The sequence below is a fragment of the Centropristis striata genome, chromosome 7 (genome assembly GCF_030273125.1).
Source record: "Centropristis striata isolate RG_2023a ecotype Rhode Island chromosome 7, C.striata_1.0, whole genome shotgun sequence".
Taxonomy (NCBI): Eukaryota; Metazoa; Chordata; class Actinopteri; order Perciformes; family Serranidae; genus Centropristis; species Centropristis striata.
Genome location: NC_081523.1, coordinates 19,029,554 through 19,049,476, shown reverse-complemented (window position 1 = coordinate 19,049,476; position 19,923 = coordinate 19,029,554). Strand labels below are relative to the sequence as shown.

At 38.6% G+C, this 19,923-nt stretch overlaps 2 protein-coding genes across 2 annotated transcripts in view; one reads left to right on the top strand and one right to left on the bottom strand.

Moving 5' to 3' along the window:
* The window catches only part of pcsk5b (proprotein convertase subtilisin/kexin type 5b), a 91,498-nt gene extending 86,061 nt beyond the window's left edge, over nt 1-5,437 (top strand). The window contains exons 29-37 of the mRNA XM_059336993.1: nt 115-301; nt 386-600; nt 1,313-1,555; nt 2,130-2,363; nt 2,445-2,625; nt 2,711-2,928; nt 3,469-3,569; nt 3,739-3,949; nt 4,997-5,437. Coding sequence (XP_059192976.1) covers nt 115-301; nt 386-600; nt 1,313-1,555; nt 2,130-2,363; nt 2,445-2,625; nt 2,711-2,928; nt 3,469-3,569; nt 3,739-3,949; nt 4,997-5,409 — 2,003 coding nt within the window. The 3' untranslated portion in view covers nt 5,410-5,437. The remainder of the gene's footprint in view (nt 1-114; nt 302-385; nt 601-1,312; nt 1,556-2,129; nt 2,364-2,444; nt 2,626-2,710; nt 2,929-3,468; nt 3,570-3,738; nt 3,950-4,996) is intronic.
* Nucleotides 5,438-8,209: 2,772 nt separating this feature from the next.
* Nucleotides 8,210-13,249, bottom strand: rfk (riboflavin kinase). The gene is made up of 4 exons (XM_059337877.1): nt 12,697-13,249; nt 9,617-9,768; nt 9,260-9,362; nt 8,210-9,068 (listed from the first exon to the last, which is right to left on the bottom strand). Exons 1-4 carry the CDS (start codon nt 12,776-12,778, stop codon nt 8,896-8,898), a joined length of 510 nt encoding a protein of 169 aa, XP_059193860.1. The 5' UTR covers nt 12,779-13,249; the 3' UTR covers nt 8,210-8,895.
* Nucleotides 13,250-19,923: the final 6,674 nt, after the last annotated feature.

Here is a 19,923-nt window from a genome sequence, read left to right as displayed (position 1 = left end):
GCAGTGTGAAAAAGGATGATCCTTAAATTTAAACATGCTGTTGACCAATGTCAAGCTTTGTGCCCTGTATTCTTTTTCTTTTATCAGTGGTATGATTTGTCTCTTTGTCTTCAGGTCAATTTCTGACAGCTCAACAGACTTGCCTGTCTCGTTGTCCATCTGGTACGTTTGCCAACAAGGCGTCCAGCAAGTGTGAAGAGTGCTCTACAGGGTGTGTCACGTGCCAGGACATCCAGCATTGCCAGCGCTGTCGGAGCGGTCTTTACCTCCACAATGGAGTGTGTGTGATCGAATGTCAGAGGTGCTTCTTTTGTTTTCACATTTCTTGACTTGCACTTAAACTTACTACATCAATGACACCTCATTCTCTGCCTCTTTTTCTCAGAGGGTTTCCTCAAGATGGTGTGTGCCAGCCGTGTGCACTAGAGTGTACATCCTGCCAGGGAAATTCCTCTTACTGTCTGAGCTGTGAGAAACAGTATTTGCTGCTTGACCACTCCTGCAGATCTCACTGTCTGGACGGCTATTACGCTACTAAGACAGAATGCCGTCGCTGTCCAGCTCACTGTGCAGAATGCAATCAAGATGGCCTGTGTAAGAGTAAGTATGTGGGGTGGAAGATGTGGAGAGGAGTATTTAGGGCGGTGTTTTGAAGGCTTACTTAGTTTAGTGTTAAAATGGCTGAGTAGAGGAGGATTAGGAGGAAATGCTGGCAGCTCCTTCTCTACTCACCGGACTGCAAATAGTTCAGACATGATGCCTAAATGTAAGAGTTGGAATGGTTACAGAAGTGGGGACTAGAGAAAAATCACATGACAAAACATGGAGGAATACATACTTTACATACTTTGAGTAGTATATTAAAATCTATCCACTTTAGACGGACATGTTGTACATCTTTATGACTGATACTTCACGATTTACACTTCATCGAGGTACTTAACTGCTAGAAGCTATGACAGTTCTTAAGGAAATTAAATGACAATGCTTTTTCTAAATGTACAAGTTTTCTTTGATTATGCTAGTGATCGTTTATCATCAAGGTTAAACATGATCAAGCTTTTTATTCATGACTGCATCTTGTTATACAAGTGAAAAGTGTATGAAAAGAACAAGCCAGTGTAAGAAATAGAAAGTGAGGGCTAGCTTTTTTGAAGCAGATAAAAGAAAAACTTGCTTTCATTTTAGAAATCACAACGGCTCGTGTGATTGGAATGAATAAATGAATACATTTAGACTGAAACAAAAATAAAAAGGATCTCTCTCTCTCTCTCTCTCTCTCTCTCTCTCTCTCTCTCTCTCTCTCTCCTAGAGTGTGCCCAGTACTACTTTCTCCACGTGGATAAGTGTGTGGATGATTGTCCTGTTGGATACTTTGCTAATGAGAAGCAAGAGGAGTGTGTGCGTTGCCATAATGATTGTGCCTCTTGTGATGGACCGGGCTTTGATGACTGTGATGCGTGTCGCAACCCGAAAGCTGTCCGTTACAATGGAGAGTGTCAGGCTGAGTGCCCTGCCAACACATACTATGATTCAAATACCAATGAATGCAGAGGTAGGAGAGGTGGAAGGTGATTTTAACCTCTTAAGACCCACCTGCACACTGACAGATTAAGGTTGGGGTTTGAGCCATGTTTGAAGTGATGTAGTTTATATTGCAGATCTTTTAATTACACGGTCGCCCATAAAGTTGGAATAATTTTGTGTTCAGACACAATCCTCTGTTAATTGTGGTTTCATTTTCATTGTGATAAGTTTGGAAGAGATTATTAGATACAGTTTTGAGAAGATATACACTTTATCTGTCAATAATAAATCACATTGTCACAATCGTTTTATGGAAAGAGGTAAAAAAAAATGTTTCATTTCAACTTTATGGGTGACATTGTATATGTTAAACAATACAATAAAATAAAATGCATATATGAGGCTTCATTTAAACTAGTTTTTGAAAATGTGCTTGTTTAGCATAAGGCTGAAATACACCATACACTACATCAGTTCAAACACTATCTTGCCAGCAGCAAGGTGTGTTTTAATAGGTTAATCATGCAAAATAAGATTTAAAAAAAACTCCATCATGACAGGATTTCATAGTTGACTGTGTCTTATTATTTTAATTTTCCCAGATTGTGACAAATCATGCCTGACCTGCTCAGGCCATGAGCCCTCATCCTGCGTCAGCTGCGATACCAACAGGCGTAAAGATGCCAGCGGGCACTGTGTGTGGTTCAGAGAGTGCTCTCTGGGCTCATACATGGACCTTAATGGGGATTGCCAAAAGTGTCACAAACTCTGTCATCACTGTTCTGGGCCGGGCAAAGACCACTGCCTCAGCTGTAACAAGCCACTCTTCCTATTGAGTAAGTCATTGCAATAATAACTGCTTCTTAAACAACAAAAGTACATTTTTACATTTAAAATTGTAACCTTGTGTCCATCAGACTACACATGTGTGCAGGAGTGCCCTGCAGGTTACTACGCTGAGGACAAGGACGAACGTGTGTGTGAGCGCTGTCACTTCAGCTGTAAGTCCTGTGTCGGCCGTCACAGTGTGCAGTGTGTCAACTGTAGGTCTGGATTCTTCAAGCAGGGAAGCAGCTGCGTTGAAACGTGTTCAGAGAGGTGAGAGGAACACACAGACATACAAAGTCTCATCTCGGTTTTTTTAATCAAAGAAAATCATACAGATATCCTCTCTCCTTTCAAGTCACTTTGGCAACACCACCACCATGGCCTGCGAGCGATGTGACCCCTCTTGTAGCCAGTGCTGGGGTCGTGGAAACAGAAACTGTCTGAACTGTCGGGAGGACTATGTCTATCTGAGGCAGTGGGGACAGTGCCTGAAGAGCTGCCCACCAAACTACTACCAAGCCAGCCGGGCCAAGACCTGTCACAAGTGTCACCCCACCTGCAAAACCTGCAAAGGTAAAGGGTGCCTGCTTAGTTATACTCTCACATGAGTGTATAACATGCCTCACAGGACTTTGATATACATGTGCATGTCAATAAATTAGAATATCCTAGAAAAGTTTTTTTATGATAGTAATTAAATTCAAAAGATGAAAATAACACATTATATAGATCCATTACACACGGAATGAAACATTTCATGTCTTCATTTATTTAATTTATTCTAATTATAATGATTATGGCTTACATTTAATGAAGGCCTAAAATTCAGTGTCTCAAAAAATGTTTAATATCTGAAAAATATGTCCACCTATATGCACTCAATACTTGTTTGGGCTATTTGACTTGATCTACTGGAAATGGACTTTTCCATGATATTCTCATGTATTGAGATGCAATAACTGTCTTATGTATCACAGTTCCCCCCAGGCATGACATTCTCATGCTGCTCCTTTCGATATACTTTTAATCTGGAAACTCCAGTTCAGCCATGTGAGGACATTTGAAACAACTTCCCATTGTGTGGTATCTCTCTCTGTGTCTCTCTTCTTCCAGATATGGGCGCTCTGGGCTGTCAGTCCTGTTATGAAGGCTTCAAGTTAATGGGAAGCATCTGTGTAAATCACTGTCTTGTAGGCCACTATGCTGCTGCACAGGTGACAGAGAGCTTGTGTGTTACAGTGTTTTTGTTTGTATTCAACTTACTTTTTACATTTCCCTTATACAAAATGAATAACATATTAGAGCTATAGCTGCATTTTGGCAGGGCTGCTTTGTAAGTCATGGGATTGTTTCTGTTGGTAACAGATTACTTTGTTGCTTTAGGGCTCTGAGTCTGAGATTGATAAGGTTGACTGCAAAGCATGTGACCCGTCCTGCTTTGACTGCCATGGTCCCAGCATGTTGCACTGCACACTGTGCCACCCAGGGGATGTCCTGTCTGATGATGGCCGCTGCTTGTCCTGCTGTGGAAATGAGATGCGCCATGATGATAAACCAATACCCAGGGAGTGCTGTGACTGCAAGGCCTCACAAGGTAACCCACACAGTGTGGCTTCAGACTTCCAACACAACCAACAGCTTCAATATTGATACTTGCTCTTGGAAAATTGTGTTAATGTGCGTTGTGTGAGTTGTTCTCACATTCTTTCAGGGCATCTTAAATGTGCTGTGGTTGCCCTGTATAATTTATCTAATTGATAGGTTTCCCGGTGGATAGACATGAGTTTCGTCTTCCTGCCAAACAGAGCTTTCCAGTGTTTTAGAATGATGAACCTATTTCAAGAAATGTTCCAAGCTTTGCTTGCCTCCAGCCATCACAGACAAGAGGCATTTCATTGAAAAAGGGCCTTGTAAAACACTCATACATATAAGTGGTTATTACGTAAGACACTAACATGTGACACAATGCAGAGAATTCAAAACAAAAATTTCCAACTCACTGTGGAAGTAAAGCTTGACAAAATCTAGGGTTATATAGGTTGTATAGGTTTTATATGTTATGATTTATTTCCCAGAACAGACACATTTTACTTATTTTAAATGTATGAATATGAATTTGACTTTTTTGACCACCAATAAAGTCTAGAGGTGTGGACTCAGGTCTCATGACATGGTCAGAATTGAGTCACCAATTTGATGACTATGGACTCGACTTGACAAAATAAAAAAAAAACACTTGGAACTCGACTTGGACTTCACTTGGACTTGAGCATTTTGACCTGAACATACTTCCCTCAAGCCATGTTATATGTTCCCAAAGTACAATGTAAGCACTACTTTTTTATGATAAAGTTCAGTCGCACTTGTTTTAACAAAGTAGTTTTCATTTTGTATATTATCACTTTATCGTTAAAAATGGAATTACATTTGAGGAAGAGTATTATCACTTGTTTATACTACTTACTTAAACGTATAAATATGAAGTTACATCTATATTGTTTTATGACTGTTGATATAGTGCATCAGAAAGAATTGTGTGATATAGTGCATCAGAAAGAATTGTGCATTATAATACAAAATGTTACGCAGTTGACATTTTTTTGTTATAGCCTAATGGTGTGCTCCATCTCCTTCTCCTCAGAGGAATGCATCCTGGGTGTCAACTTTGTGATGAGGGAATCTGAGGAATTAGAGGCTCAAGGAGGCACGGCCAAAGGCTTTGTCACTACCTGTGTTTTTATTATCCTCTCTGTGGGCGGAGGGATCTTCCTCTTCCTCAGTGCCAGATCTAAATCACTTGCATTGGCAACCAAAGCAGGAGGCTATGCGAAGCTGGACGCCAATGGAGGTGTTGCCACACAACCCACCAGCTCTTCCTTTGGGGATTTCAGCGACCGAATTGTTGAATGTGAGGATGATGAGGACGACAATGAAGATGATGACATCGTGTACATGTCACAAGATGGGACGGTGTATAAGAAGTTCAAGTACGGACTCCTGGATGATGATGAGATTGAGTTAGAGTATGATGATGAGAGCTACTCGTACGGATGAAAAAAAAAAGCGTAAACAACCTGACTGGAGGGAGTAGCTCTTCCTTATGTATAATTGTAGTCTAAATATGTTGTGGAAATTATTTCTCACAGATTCATAGTTACACCTTCTGATTGTGCTTTCTGTTTTCTATCTTTCCAATAAAATATTTGTTTTCCTTGTCAGAGCGACTTTTCATCATGCCAAGCATCAAACCATTTTAAACCCTTTTTTTCGCCCTCACCTCCTTCCACATTATTCAACATAGAATCTTCATTAAACATCAAAATACTCAGCTCAATTAAGACATAGGTGCTACTGTCAATTCTTTTAAACTTCACAAAATAAACAATAAAGTTACAGCTGTAAGTAACAACCACAATTTTTGACTTCCCAATTTTGTTGTATAGTTGACTACAGGTGCATCTCAATAAATTAGGATATCATGGAAAAGTCCATTTCCAGTAGTTCAAGTCAAATAGCCCCAACCAAGTACTGAGTACATATAGAGGCCAACATTTCCATATTAAATATACTTTTTAAAATTGGTCTTTTGTAATATTACATTTTTGAGACACTGAATTTTAGGTCTTCAATAAATGTAAGCCATAATCATTATAATTAGAAGAAATTAAATAAATTCACTTTTTGAATTGAATTGCTGAGATAAATAAACTTTTCTATGATATTTTAATTTATTGAGATGCACCTGTATATAATGACAATAAAGGCTGATTGACTTGAGAGCTCAAGGTCACAAAATATCAGATAAACTCAAAATATGTGACTCTTATGCTGCTCAGTGAAGTCTGAAGTGATGGAACAACAGGAGCTTGTGGTAAATGGACCTGCACTTATGTAGCGCTTTTCGACCACTCAAAGCGCTTTACACAACAGACTGCGCTCATTCGCCCATTCACTATCACATTCATACTGGTGGCAGAGGATACCCTAAACGGTGCCACCATTGGAAAGTCATTCACATACCGATGAACGCAGCGGAACAATTTGGGGTTCAGTTGCCCAAGGATACTTCGACATTTAGGCTGTAAAGATCAGGGATCGAACCGCCGACCTTCCGATCAGTGGACGGTCAGTACTGTCAAGACATTAATGCAACACTAACATCTGAGTGCGTTATTTGTTCACATACATGCTGAAGTAGATGAGTCTAAACCACAGGTGTGTATACTCCCAGGTGGTCAGTAGATAACTCAAAATATCCACCAGGGGGCGCTGACAGCCAAACTGTTGAGCTACTTACTACTACTACTACTACTACTACTACTACTACTACTACTACTACTACTACTACTACTATGTGAATCTCTGGTCTGTTTCTCTTGAGTTGAGTTTGTGTCTTCTGACAAAATCTGACATTTTTCAATCTGATAAAAACACTAAACATGAAAGCAGCCATGATGATGAAATGAGAAAAGGCCTGCCATGTAAAAAATTTTTTTAAGATCTTGTTTTTATGGTTGACAAAATTAGAATGAACCATATTTCCGTTGCATTGTATTAATTAACAGAATTGATTAATACATGTATTTTGATCAAACTATTTATTTGATTAAATTACAGATAACACAAGAATGAAAACATAAAAAGGGTGTTGAACCTTTAACTTTACATGCAGTAACCCTGGTCCCTGTGTAAACTAAAATAAATTATTGCAACAAATGAGCCTTTAAAACATTTGACCCATCCTGACATTTCTTCTGTACATTAAATGCTTTAAAGGATGAATAGAACGGATAATGTAGAATTCAACATGAAAGGAAAGCTTTAAACAGCAGTGAAGTTGTCACAGAATACAATTCACTGTAGTGAAGTTACTTCTGTTTTGATTCTCTCATCATTTCATTGTCATTAAAGAAGGAAACAGACTGAGAATAGACTGATACCTGGAGCTAAGCCCTTCTAGGGGGATGAACATAGGTACTGGTGCATGATAAATGTCAACATTCTTAAATTGCAGTTATACATTTTACTCTCTTAATAAAACTTTAATAAACTAAAATACTATACAGACTTAAAATCCAAAATCGCTAGACTCATATATCATTCATTTAAAACAATTATTTACAGGGATTTAAAGACCTTTACACAGCTGCAGTTGTAAGTTTTTGAGTTGTTTTACTTTGTTATAGCTAAAGAGGTGCAGGCACACACACAAAGACCTATGGACACTATAAAGAGCTAACATTTTTGATCAAATGTCCAAAGACCCCATGAAACAAAAAACAAACTGCAATATATATAGATATCATTAATATTATGTGTATTGTAGTTTTTCCACATGATTATTCTTGTACTTATTGTTACAAGTTATACTGTTCAAAGTACAGGAGCTGTGGACCTTATACTTCCCATATCACCTATCAATGTTTCACTATCAGTAACAACTCCAGAGACCAGCAGACTGTAGGTCTGAGCATCAGACAACCTAGGATGAAAAGACAAAACGTAACCAATGTGCATAAGAATGTGCTTGCTTATTTAGTCTTAAGTGTTTCTTGGATCATCTATATTTATCTATCGCCCAATAATGGCAAAAAACATTTAGTTACAGGAGTACCACTCAAATCCAGAAGGTGTATATGTTGAAATTATTTTTAAAAGCCTATCACTAAAATAAATGTTTTTTTAGACAGATCATTAAAATAACCACTCTACTCCAGTTTCTGCAGAACGCATAAAAATAAATTCAGTCTCTAGTTGAATGTAATAGGGTCATTATTTTTAAGGGCAGTGATAAACATTAGAGGGCCTGTGTCACACTTAAAGGGAAAGGCATTCTTCAAGAGGAAAATGAGAGGAGAATGCAAGGATACTTTAATACCATTACATTTATATAATTTCATAATTTAATCTCCTTGTCCTCACACAGTTGCCTTGCATTTAGCCACATTGTTTAAAGAAAATAACAGTGCGACCAATGTTTTTGCTACAGATAATAATGCCCAGACTTTCTAACCATCTGACACAGAAACAAATGTCAATAGAAAAGCACATAAGTATTGTATTTTTGACCTTGGCAAGATAGTGTTCACAGAGTTTAGTCCACGGTCCTTTGGTGTCTTTCATTATATATACACAAGTTGTACTGAGTCATGTGTATTTTGTGGTCATACTTCATCACAAAACTTGTATTTTTAGGTACCTTCTCACATAAAAGATACATCAGGACCAACAAGACCAAGAGCTTCATAAATAATTATGCTGTTAGATGAGGCAATCTGGTGTGGATATATAGAAATAAACATCTATTCAGTTAATGGCTGTCTGCAAGAAGCTCATACAGGAAATTTAACAGTTGAGACACATGAAAAATGAATGGTTGTTTGAATATGTCTAAGTGCAGCCATGATGACAGCTAATAGATGTGAGAATGAGGCTTTGCATTTTTAGAGTACATGCACATGTGCGTGCATACAGAAACCGCTGTTTTTCTGTTGTGTGTGCCGGAGTGTGTGCACAAAGTGCTACAGTCACGGCCAGCGGTCAGTGCCCATTCATAATAGTCTGTGATGTGGTGGCGGTGGAGGGGGTCAGGGCTGATGACGAGCTGGGAATGCTGGTGAAGAAGTTGTCTTCTCTCAGTTTGAGATGCTCTGGGAGCTCCAGCTTGAACTTTGCCTCCTCAATGTCGTTGTTTATGGCTGAAATGAGCGCTTCTGAAAAGAAGTGACAAGAGTAATTTAGACTCGCATAAAGAAGTCAGGTATAAAGAGAATAATAATACGTGTAAACAGTGAGTAATCACAGTGTGTAGAGAGGAACATTGTAAGATCAAATCTGGAGGCATGGGAAATCTTAAACATTTGACTGCAGGCATACAAAAATGAGGAGAAAAGGGGTGTTGTACCAAGTGAGCTGTAGCTTCTCTCTGGACGGATGTAGCCCACCATGACAACACTGAGAATTTCCCCATAAAAGTCCTCTTTGAATGTGTGAATCACATGGGTTTCCTGAAAAAGAAATAATAAAAAGAAGTATTTATAAGAGCACTACATGTAGTGTGCTGCATTTAATTTGCTGTGTTATAAAACCAAAATGCATTAGGATGACTTGCAGTCAGCCCCACTTCTGCATCACAAATTCATAAAATTAAATATTGGCAAAAACAAAATTGCTAAGTATGAGTATGGAGTGTATATAAAGTATGCAATACTACTTATAAAAATATATATGACAGTACATTTTTCTGCTTTTTTGTACTGACCATAGATTTCTTGGTATTTTTATAGTAAGGGTTCCAGCCAATGCTCATCACCATCTTGTAGACATCACCATTACCAACACAGGCCCAGCCATAGTAGATCCCTGTGCCAATATCTGCTGGAAGATTATCCACCACTGAGTCAGGGAAGTTGGCTGGAGATGGGAGAGAGAAAGGGAGGAAATGTCAGAAGAAGGAAGAAAAAGGTGAGCATGTGAGTTGAACCACTGAAAGTTAGTGTCTTGCTCAATTTCACATCGAAGCAAATTAAGACATTTTGAAACCAAATAACTCTATGTAGAGAAACTTTTCACCTGGTAAAGATAACCAAGGCAAGAAATTATTCTAGAAAGAGGCTTTTTTTCCACATTATTTTGTTATTCCTGTGAGATTCCCACAGGATGGGCAATAGTCAGTTTTTAGATATAAAAGTAATATAACAAAAGTGTTACAAAAAGGGATCAAGGAGTTGGCCCTAATAAGTGTGGGGACCCCTGGCCATCTGCTTTTGTTGTTTGGTTTTTTTGCCCTTTAGTAAAGGCATTAAGGAGTCATTCTTCCACTCTGATTCAGTATCATCCTCTAACACAAACCTCTTCTGTAAAAGTTGACATCTGCCTCTATTCAGTGCAATGATATGTCCCCAGTTGTTTGATCAAGAAACCTCTTAAATTTTAAAATCTTCATCATCCCCCCACAGGATTTACAGCAAATACACATAGGGCGTGGTGGTAACTCAACATGTTTCACTTTAAGACTACTTTGCAGCATAACCAATTTATTTGAAAGAGACTGCGAGTGATAGAAGGGCAGGGGAGAGACAGGGGATCACAAAGGCCCTCAAACCATGTGCTGTGGAACAGATTCAGCCAAGGACAGTCCACCCCAAAATCAAAAATACATATCTTTTCTTTTATCAGTTCTACTCCGGATTATCTTGGTGTGAGTAGAAAATATTAGCTGCAGAGATTCCTGTCTTCTCTTGAATATAATAAAACAAGATGGCACTGTGCTTGTGCTGTTCAAAACGCCAGAAACTAAATAAACACATTTAAAAATCACAGTAGCATGGCTTCTTTCCAGAAAATCATGAATCTGTAACTCAAGAAACCAGGGCACCTCATTTACCATATGGATTGACAACTTTCTGGAACAACCCCTTTAAATACATCTTAACAGAAGACAGTGCACTAGTTTATCTCTGAGGGTAAATGTCAGGGTAATGTTAGAAATAATCTGTTATTCTGTCTCTGTGCATGGGGGTCACTATCTGATCGACTAGGTCACTATCTGTGCCTGCGTAATTCATTAACTGTGTGTGTGCGCTCTCTCTATGCATTTATAGATTAATCATGTAAGATGCTTTTGATACAATGATCATGTGCTAATATTGTTTTAAAACTATGATTACTCGAGATACATTTATTTTATCTGCCTAAACTTTCTGTGTCCTATTTAGAGTAAAATTCTATAATCATAAAAAATATATATTTTACGTTTTATATCTTATGTGGACATTGCAAAATCTGTGTCTCCACTATTATCTCTGCAAGTCATAACAAGGCAGGAGGTAATGTCTCAAAAGTTGTTCCAGGTCAGGTCACGGACTGGGTGTGCTGCAGCAGAAAGATAACTGTGTTCTTGGCTTGGTGACATGACCTGTCCTGATAATGATTAAAACTGACGAATCAACGGTTCGAGAGGGACGCACCTTCTGGAAGAGATCAATTTACCTACATTATTAGTAAAACCTCTGTTGGGATATAAAAGAGGGTTCAAGGGACAGAAGGGGGGTCCAGACTTCATGAACTGATCCGCCTTAATCATGTAAATCAGGGAAGTGTTGTTTGAACCCAGAGACTCTGTAACTGCAAATTTCTTGACATATTGTAATAAAATTATGTTAAACTGAGAACTTGGACGTCTCCTGCTCATCACTCCCCATCAAACGATCTGCGCAGATAAATAGCTGAGAGGATTTACTGTTGGAGTCAGATAATTTAACTTTAAAGGTTTCCTCAATGCATTTCTCAACAGTAACAAAGATTATAACAACGACGGGATGACAAGGTTTCATCACAAGTTTCAAGTTTTCTTATCAACAGATTTGATGGACTGTATTTTTAACCTGAAAACGTCACGTGATTTACTTATTCTACATTCGTTCACATATCGTCACACTGTTTAAATAATCGCCTAAGTCATTTTTTGTTAAAATTGGTTGGTTTTTTTCCCCAAATCATCTCCTCATGACGCCGGCCACCTTTGGTAAACTCGGCTACATCCTCAGTTGATCAGATTATGTGATTTTACCCCTTTAAAATAATTGCCTATGTCAAGTGTGTGACTTAAGCGGATTTATTATGCCTAAGTCAAAATAAAATGTGACTTAGGCAATTTTTTGAACATGCCTTTGTGACTTAAGCAAGATATGGTAACACTTTATTTCGAAGGTGTCTACATTAGAGTGACATGAGCATGTCATAAACATGACATGGGATGTGTCATTAACATTAATGACACTTTGAAGTAACATTAAGTCATTTATTTTTCTTAAGTTACATAATTTACACACAGGGTTATTACTATGCCTATATCCATCCTTTGTTACATCCTTTTTGAGTGAAATGATCAATAAATGTCATATGTTACACTTTTGGTGAAGTTTTTTGTGTTTCCTGCAAAACTTGAAAATAATGAGTTGGCCGATTATTTTAACAGGGTGACGATATTTTCGACGGTTGACTTTAATTAAGACATGGCGTCACACTAGGGTTCTGGAAACATCTGTCAGCCTCCGCTGCCGTTACTCAACTCACAACCACCGCAGTCACACAGAGATCCGTTACTCGCTTGTTGCGTAAACAGGTGTCGTCGTTAGTGCTGTTCAGTGTGAGTCGGTAACGAAACGTCTGCGCTGATTATGAATGGGCACAATGATGAATGACACGAGAAAAGCTAGCGGACATTAAGGTCATAACTGCAGACTATCTTACATTACTCTGATACGTTATTGACGTAACTATGTTGTGCGTTAGCCACTCATAGCCCCATAGAGACCAATGGCAGAATAATGAACTCACCAGTGGGAATTCCCAGTTCTTTGCTTCCTCTCCCAAATCCTCGGATGACCTCTCCCCGGCAGAAATACGGAAGGCTCTTCATGACTAGCTTCCAGATAACAGCTGGCTCTCTTAGACTGACCTCGAACGACACAAGGAAGTGGCTCTGGCTACTCAGCCAGCACTACTGATAGCAACTCTGTGACAGCTAGCGATACTGAAATCTTAACACTAGGACAGTTCAAAGTCCGTCAACGTAGCCAATAGCTTCACCTGCCGATTAGCTTGCTGGATAAAGTTGACGGTTACTCTGCGAAGGTAAAAGTTCACCAGCTACACTAGCTAAGGTAGCTACCGCTAGCTTCAATACAGGCACCCCTGTTCCTCAAACGGGTTTCGCCGAAAGGCTTTGGATGGACAACAATACTCAAAAGATGACGATCCCGGGCTCATTTAGGTCCACTCACAGTTTGACGTTGGTAAGGAAGCTCCGGAGCTTACAGACTGCCGGTAATATTTCATGTGTTGTACAACATCTGCCTCGGTAACGCTGCTGCTGACGTCATTGACCGCGTGACCAAAGCCGGCCGGGAGTCACGTGTTGCGTTCAAATGTTGTAGGAAATATGGCAATTACAAATGAGGCATTCATTACCCTTTTTTGGAAAATATGATGCCGATTTTTTATTAATCTTTAATAACAATAACCACCACCACCACTACAACAACAACAACAACAACAACAACGACAACAACAACAACAACAACAACAACAACAACAACAACATAATAATAATAACTAGGACTGCAACCAGTACTGTACGGGCCCTCGCAGTACACACGTGTCGGGGCATGCTGCCATTGGCGTGTGTGCGTTACAGGGGCCAGTCCATACCACCCCTATGAATTTCCTTGCCTTAAGTGTTATAGTGTGGCCACGGTACCAAATATGAAATTAGACTGCCACCACAGTGCCACCTAGGGGCCGATCAATAAAACCTTAAAGGGTTATCCTCAGGAGGGCATTGACAATAATTGTACCAAGTTTTGTATAATAATGCACAAACTATCCCTTTAATCCTCATACAGTGTCTGAAGGAGGACTCTTAACTGATATGTATAAGTTAGAAGAGGCAGGTAGCAATGGTGGAAAGTAACTATTTACATTTACTCAAGTACTGGACTTAAAGTAAAATTTTGAGGTACTTTTATGTACATTTTATGTAACTTTATACTTCTACTCCACTACATTTTGAGACATATATTGTACTTTTTACTCCTCTACATTTAGCTGACAGCTTTAATTACTTTTCAGGTCAAGATTTAAAATGAAAAACATGATACATTTAAAATTATTAGCCATTTTTATAAATTAAACCACTTAAAAGTTTATAAGGTAGTTAAAATGAGTGGAGTGGAGTCATTTCACAGTGTGGTATTAGTACTTTTACTGAAGTAAAGGATCTGAATACTTCTTCCACCACTGTCCTTTTTACTTCTTTACTTTTTTAAAAAACTTTTTGTTTTAACTTTTTTTTTCAACTTTTTATTTTATTTTATTTTTTATTTTATTTATTTGTTTTTTATTTTTTTATTTTACGTTTTATTATTATCATCATCAATGATTGTCATTATCATTATCATGTGCGGCTTTCCTGCGTTTCTGCGCATGCGCAGAAGCACAGAAAAAAAAAAAAAAAAAAAAAAAAAAAAGTTAAAACAAAAAGTTTTAAAAAAAAGTAAAGAAGTAAAAAGGCCAGTGGTGGAAGAAATATTCAGATCCTTTACTTCAGTAAAAGTACTAATACCACACTGTGAAATGACGCTCATTTTAACTACCTTATAAACTTTTAAGTGGTTTCATTTATAAAAATGGCTAATAATTTTAAATGTATCATGTTTTTCATTTTAAATCTTGACCTGAAAAGTAATTAAAGCTTTCAGCTAAATGTAGAGGAGTAAAAAGTACAACATTTGCCTCAAAATGTAGTGGAGTAGAAGTATAAAGTTACATAAAATGTACATAAAAGTACCTCAAAATTTTACTTTAAGTCCAGTACTTGAGTAAATGTACATAGTTACTTTCTACCATTGCTACCTGCCTCTTCTAACTTATACATATCAATTAAGAGTCCTTTTTCAGACACTGTATGAGGATTAAAGGGATAGTTTGTGCATTATTATACAAAACTTGGTACAATTATTGTCAATGCCCTCCTGAGGATAACCCTTTAAGGTTTTATTGATCGGCCCCTAGGTGGCACTTTGGTACCGTGGCCACACTATAACACTTAAGGCAATGAAATTCATAGGGGTGGTATAGACTGGCCCCTGTAACGCACACACCCCGACAGCAACCTCTCATTGAAAAATAAAAACTCAGTCAAGTAAAGTGGTCTAGCAGACTGATTGGTGAGCCACAGCTCAACGTGGAGACCTTGTACACAAAACAATTACAGCGCATTACTGCTTCAATTTTAAATGACAGTTCCCATCCATTGCACACAGAGTTTCAGCTCCTCCCCTCTGGACGTAGGTTTACAATCCCTAAGTGTAGAACAAAAAGACACAAAAACTGTTTTGTCCCTGCTATGCTTTGTACAGGTGTTTATTTATGGTTGCTTTTATGTATGTATTTACTATTTCTATATATACATTTTAACCTTTATCTACGTTTTTACAGCCTAAACAAGTTTTATTTTATTTTGCTGTTTTATTTTGTTTATTTTTCTGTCTTCTTTTTTTTTGCTATTCGTATTTTAGTTCACATCAATATCTAAGTATAGTCTGGACCTGTAAGAACTTTTAATAATTTTTATTTTTTTTATTTAACTTGCCATTTCTTAACTCCCACTGTCTTAAGTTGAATGATGTGTGATATGTGCCTCTTTTGTGTGTGTGTATGAGGACTCTATACTGCAAACAAAATCTACCCCTGGGTACAAATAAAGTAATTAACATAAACTACGCACAAAAAGTAAGGCAATTTGTGTTTGGTAGATTATTTGTTGTAACAAAGCTTTTTGGCAATAAATCTTATACCGTTGGAAAGCCTGAAGCCTCCCCTTTGAAAAGGTACCACATGTGTAAGGAACATCCATTTCTGGGATAAGCAGCAGAGCTGAGTATGTAGGTTGCGCCAAAGAAAAATGTGCCAAATCTTCTCTGCCAATGCCTAGGCTACTTTGCCATTGACTCTTGTTTGGTGTTTGGTGGATTGGATGATTGAAGTTTGAAGAAACAAGACATATTGACAATTTAACAATTCATTAATTTAAGGAACATGAGCAGAATTAATGCATGGTCAGTAATAAGAATACTTTTATACACACAACCACTGACCCTTGAAATAATTGAGCTAGAAATAAGGAAGTAGTCTATGCGACTGCAGGAATTGTGACTAGCTGAATGACAAGAGTATTCCCTCTTTGTAGGGTTTTCTGATCTCCAAATATAATTTAGATTTAGTTCGAGCATAAACTGTTGGATAGTCTTCCTGCTTCTTGGATTGGAAGTATCCATACCTGAAGATCGGTCAACTTTCGGGTGTAGGGTGCAATTGAAATCACCCCCTATTATTATATCACCGTGGAGAGAAGAGATCAATAGAAACAAGTTATTTAAAAAAATTGGGGTCGCCATTATTGGGACCATATAAATTAACAAAAATTAAGTCTTGGTTAAGCAGAGAGCCTTGTATAATGATATATCTGCCCAGTGCACGAGCACTGCGACACCCCTGGCATGTGAGGAGAAAGAGCAAATAATCACCTGGCCTGGCCATCCTTTCCTCAAACCAGCAGTTTCACTTGAGAGTAAGTTTGTTTCTGTGATGAAAACTATCTTTGGTTGGTATTTTTTGAGCCTGTTCATTACTTGTTTTAGTTTAACCAATTCCCTAAGGCCTAACATTCCAAGAGATAAGCTCCAGTTCAAAGTTCTTATGCATTAGGCCTATAAAGTAAGATTTCCAAAGTATAGCCCTGTTTATGTAGATTTGCCTAGCCTATGAGAACATGTACCTCATAACTTAAAGAAGAAAAATAACAGTAACATTACTAAAAATAAAAAGTTAACTCCAAAAACAAATTATCTATATGTGGAAAAAAATCCACAGATCGCCTCCTCCTCCTAACAATGACTTGGTTATAAACACTGATCCTTTAAAAGGAGCAGATAAAGCGTTCTGTTATTAGAACCCAAATTGTTTGCTCCGACACTGGTAAGATAAATTGCAGTCACCCAAAAACCTTTCAGAATAAAATACCACAAAGCTTAAACCAAAAACCGACGTCCGTTCTCAAAAGCGGCCGGGTGCGTTTGCATGCACTGTCCCGTCCGGACAAACAGAGGAAGGTCTCATTTGGGAACAGAATGTCAAACAAAATCTAATTACTTTAGCCTCTTAGGATTTCTAATTGTGCTGTATTAAGACAGTAGGAAATAAGCTAACTAGTAAATACAAAGACATTAAGAATGAAAGTATGGACAGCGCACAAGGGAGAAACAGCGCTTCTGTCTGAGAGTAAGTTACTATGGCAACAAAATATACACGAGTGACATGGCATGCATGTAAACAATTGTTGCAGAATTATTTTTCTCTCGCTAGTTACCTTCAAGACTGCAGGTAGCCAGCTTTGGAGAAATGCCACCGCGTCTCCGTCCTCGGCTTTCTTGGGAAGACCGATTAGCCTCAGGTTTGGTCTCAGATGCTGGTTTTCGAGATCATCCAGCTTCAAAGTGAGCTCCTGTACTTTATTTTGAAGGGATGTTTCTTTGCTAGCTAGCGAGGAAATGTCATCTTCGGCTTGGCTAATGCGTGCCTCAGCCGCTGTTAGCCTCTTGGAGAAAACACTGTTTGCTTCTTTTGTTTCTTTGTTAGATGAGACTACTTCACCTAGTTGAGTAGAGAAGTCTGTCCTCAACGATTGTATGGCAGCTCCAATGTCCGCCCCAACAGCTTGGCCGCTAGCAGCAGCTTCCTCCACCTCCATTCCGCCATCAAGTGTTGGCTGATCAGTGTTAGCGTTCTCCTCCTCGCCAACTGCCTCTGATATCTTCGGTTTGTTTTTAGTTTTGTTTGGCATTTTTGATTCACAAACAGGTTAAGCATATATTAGATCAGGATGGTTTAGTTGGGAGATAATTTGGCGAAATGGAAGTGCAAAATATGAACCAACAAGTCGGAGCTAAAATTCCTGCGACTGCTCAGGTAGGCGCCATAACCGGAAGTCGGGAACATACATTTGATTTTGTTTCTTTCTTTTGTAATTGTTTTTGTTGTTAACCATAAGTATGATTATCCTGTTAGATTTGTGTTTATTTTTGGGTTATTATGGGTTGCATCTCATTTGTGGTTATAGTTTTGCTTATTTGTCATTTGTGTTTAATTACTGTAGATTCTATACATTTAATTGTTTGATTTCTCTTCTGCTATTAGTTATTGTTTTCTTTTTGTTTCCTAACTGGTTGCTCTCTGGGGCCTGTTGCACAAAACTAGGATAAGGGATTAAGCCGGGATATGTTGGTTATCCTGGCTCAACTTATCCGTGATCCGGTTGCACAAAAGCAGGATAGGGGGCAGTAGGATATGTTATGGTATTAGTTACCTTGGAGATTTATTCTGTGGAGCAAACCTGCCCCAGACCAGGCTATGTTCCAGGATCTATTTAATCTCATCCCTTATCTCAGTCAGCAGTCACCACAAACGGACACCAATAGTTATTCCACTGCCCTTTACACATTGTTATCACATAGAACTAGGCCCACTGTCATTATTTAAACGTTTGTGATCATTCATTTCAGTCATTTTGGATAATTAATTATTTTAGATGATGTTGCAATCATTAGATAATTTACAGTTTCCCATAGACTATAAGGCTTGAGAGTTGTTAAAATGAGGGCCGTGAAGCTTTTTGTGGAATTGTACTTCAGAATAGGTTTCACCAACAAGGAGATACTTAATCTTTTGGCAGATCAGCCAGCATCACATTGTCAGAAGTATCAGAACTTTGGGGTGTCCCGGTGGCTCACACTGGTAGAGCACTTACCATTAAGGCTGAGTTCTTGCTGCGGCGGAGCCAGGTTCGAATCCAGCCTCTGCTCCCTTTGCCGCATGTCCTCCCCTCTGTCACCCCTTTTCTATCTGTCACTTTCAATAAAGCATGAAAAATACCAAAAAAAAACAATCTTAAAAAGAGAAGTATCAGGACTTTAAAAAGATGCAAGACAATACATCTTTTCCACAGAAAGAATCAGTCTCATAAATTTATGACTTTTGTTGTCTTCCTCAGTGTGGCCCTAAAACTCGGTCGTATAAAATACACATCCCATATAAATAGATATATACACAAAGTGTAACATTATGTTCCTTTATTGAATAAGGATAAATCAAAACAGGTAAAACATCGTCTCCTTTCAAAACTGAAGTCACAGTGACTCTTCAAGATAGAAAGCACAGAATCAAAGTATATTATACAACACAAGGATAAATACACATTCAAAGGTCTGAATATAATAATATAATAATATATAATACACCCTGCATGTCTGCACACTGAAATAAATGCAGGACAAATCCATACACATGGAATGAACAGACAAATGATGCAGCAGCCTCCCTGCATGCTTGTATACACACAGTATACAGCACAATCATCATAAGAGGCCAAATCAATAAAAAAATGTTTAAAAAACACACACATCCCTCTGCCACTGCAGGACATATTTAACTTAAATTTAAAGCATGCATATTAACTAAAATAATTTAACACATATTGGTCCCACACCATCCGACCACTGTCGTCATCAGGGAAGATTGCAGGATTGTCCCAGTCCATGGCTGGGGGCCCTCTGGGGGCCCTCTGGGGCCTCTCCTTCCTCAGGCAGGCCACATTGTGGAGGACAGTGAAGACACTGAAAGCGTGCCTTCAGGAGGCCAAAGGTCATCTCAACTCTGGGCCTGGTCCTGGTCCTGGTCCTGGTCCTGGCATGAGCATGGCTGTAGGCCTGCTGTGCGTCCTGGGGGTCTGTGAATGGTGTCAGGAGAAAAGGCTGGCAGGCAGACCCCCTGTCTCCCAGCAACACACCAGAGAGTTCACCTGTCAACACTAAATCTCATCATTACAACCTCAAACAGAGTGACATTCTTGACAAAGCCATGATGTAACAAGTGGTTATTAATGGTTGTGTGGCTCACCTTGTGATAGGCGCTGACAGATTTCAGAAGTCCCAAAGACTCTAGAGTCAT

What these genes read in the sequence shown, in the direction of transcription:
- rfk (XM_059337877.1), bottom strand. Translation starts at nt 12,778, where the DNA reads ATGAAGAGCCTTCCGTATTTCTGCCGGGGAGAGGTCATCCGAGGATTT. An exon ending in AGAACTGGGAATTCCCACTG is followed by an intron (nt 9,769 to 12,696) that starts GTGAGTTCATTA and finishes TCCCATCTCCAG; the next exon opens with CCAACTTCCCTGACTCAGTG. An exon ending in GAGAAGCTACAGCTCACTTG is followed by an intron (nt 9,069 to 9,259) that starts GTACAACACCCC and finishes ACTTCTTTTCAG; the next exon opens with AAGCGCTCATTTCAGCCATA.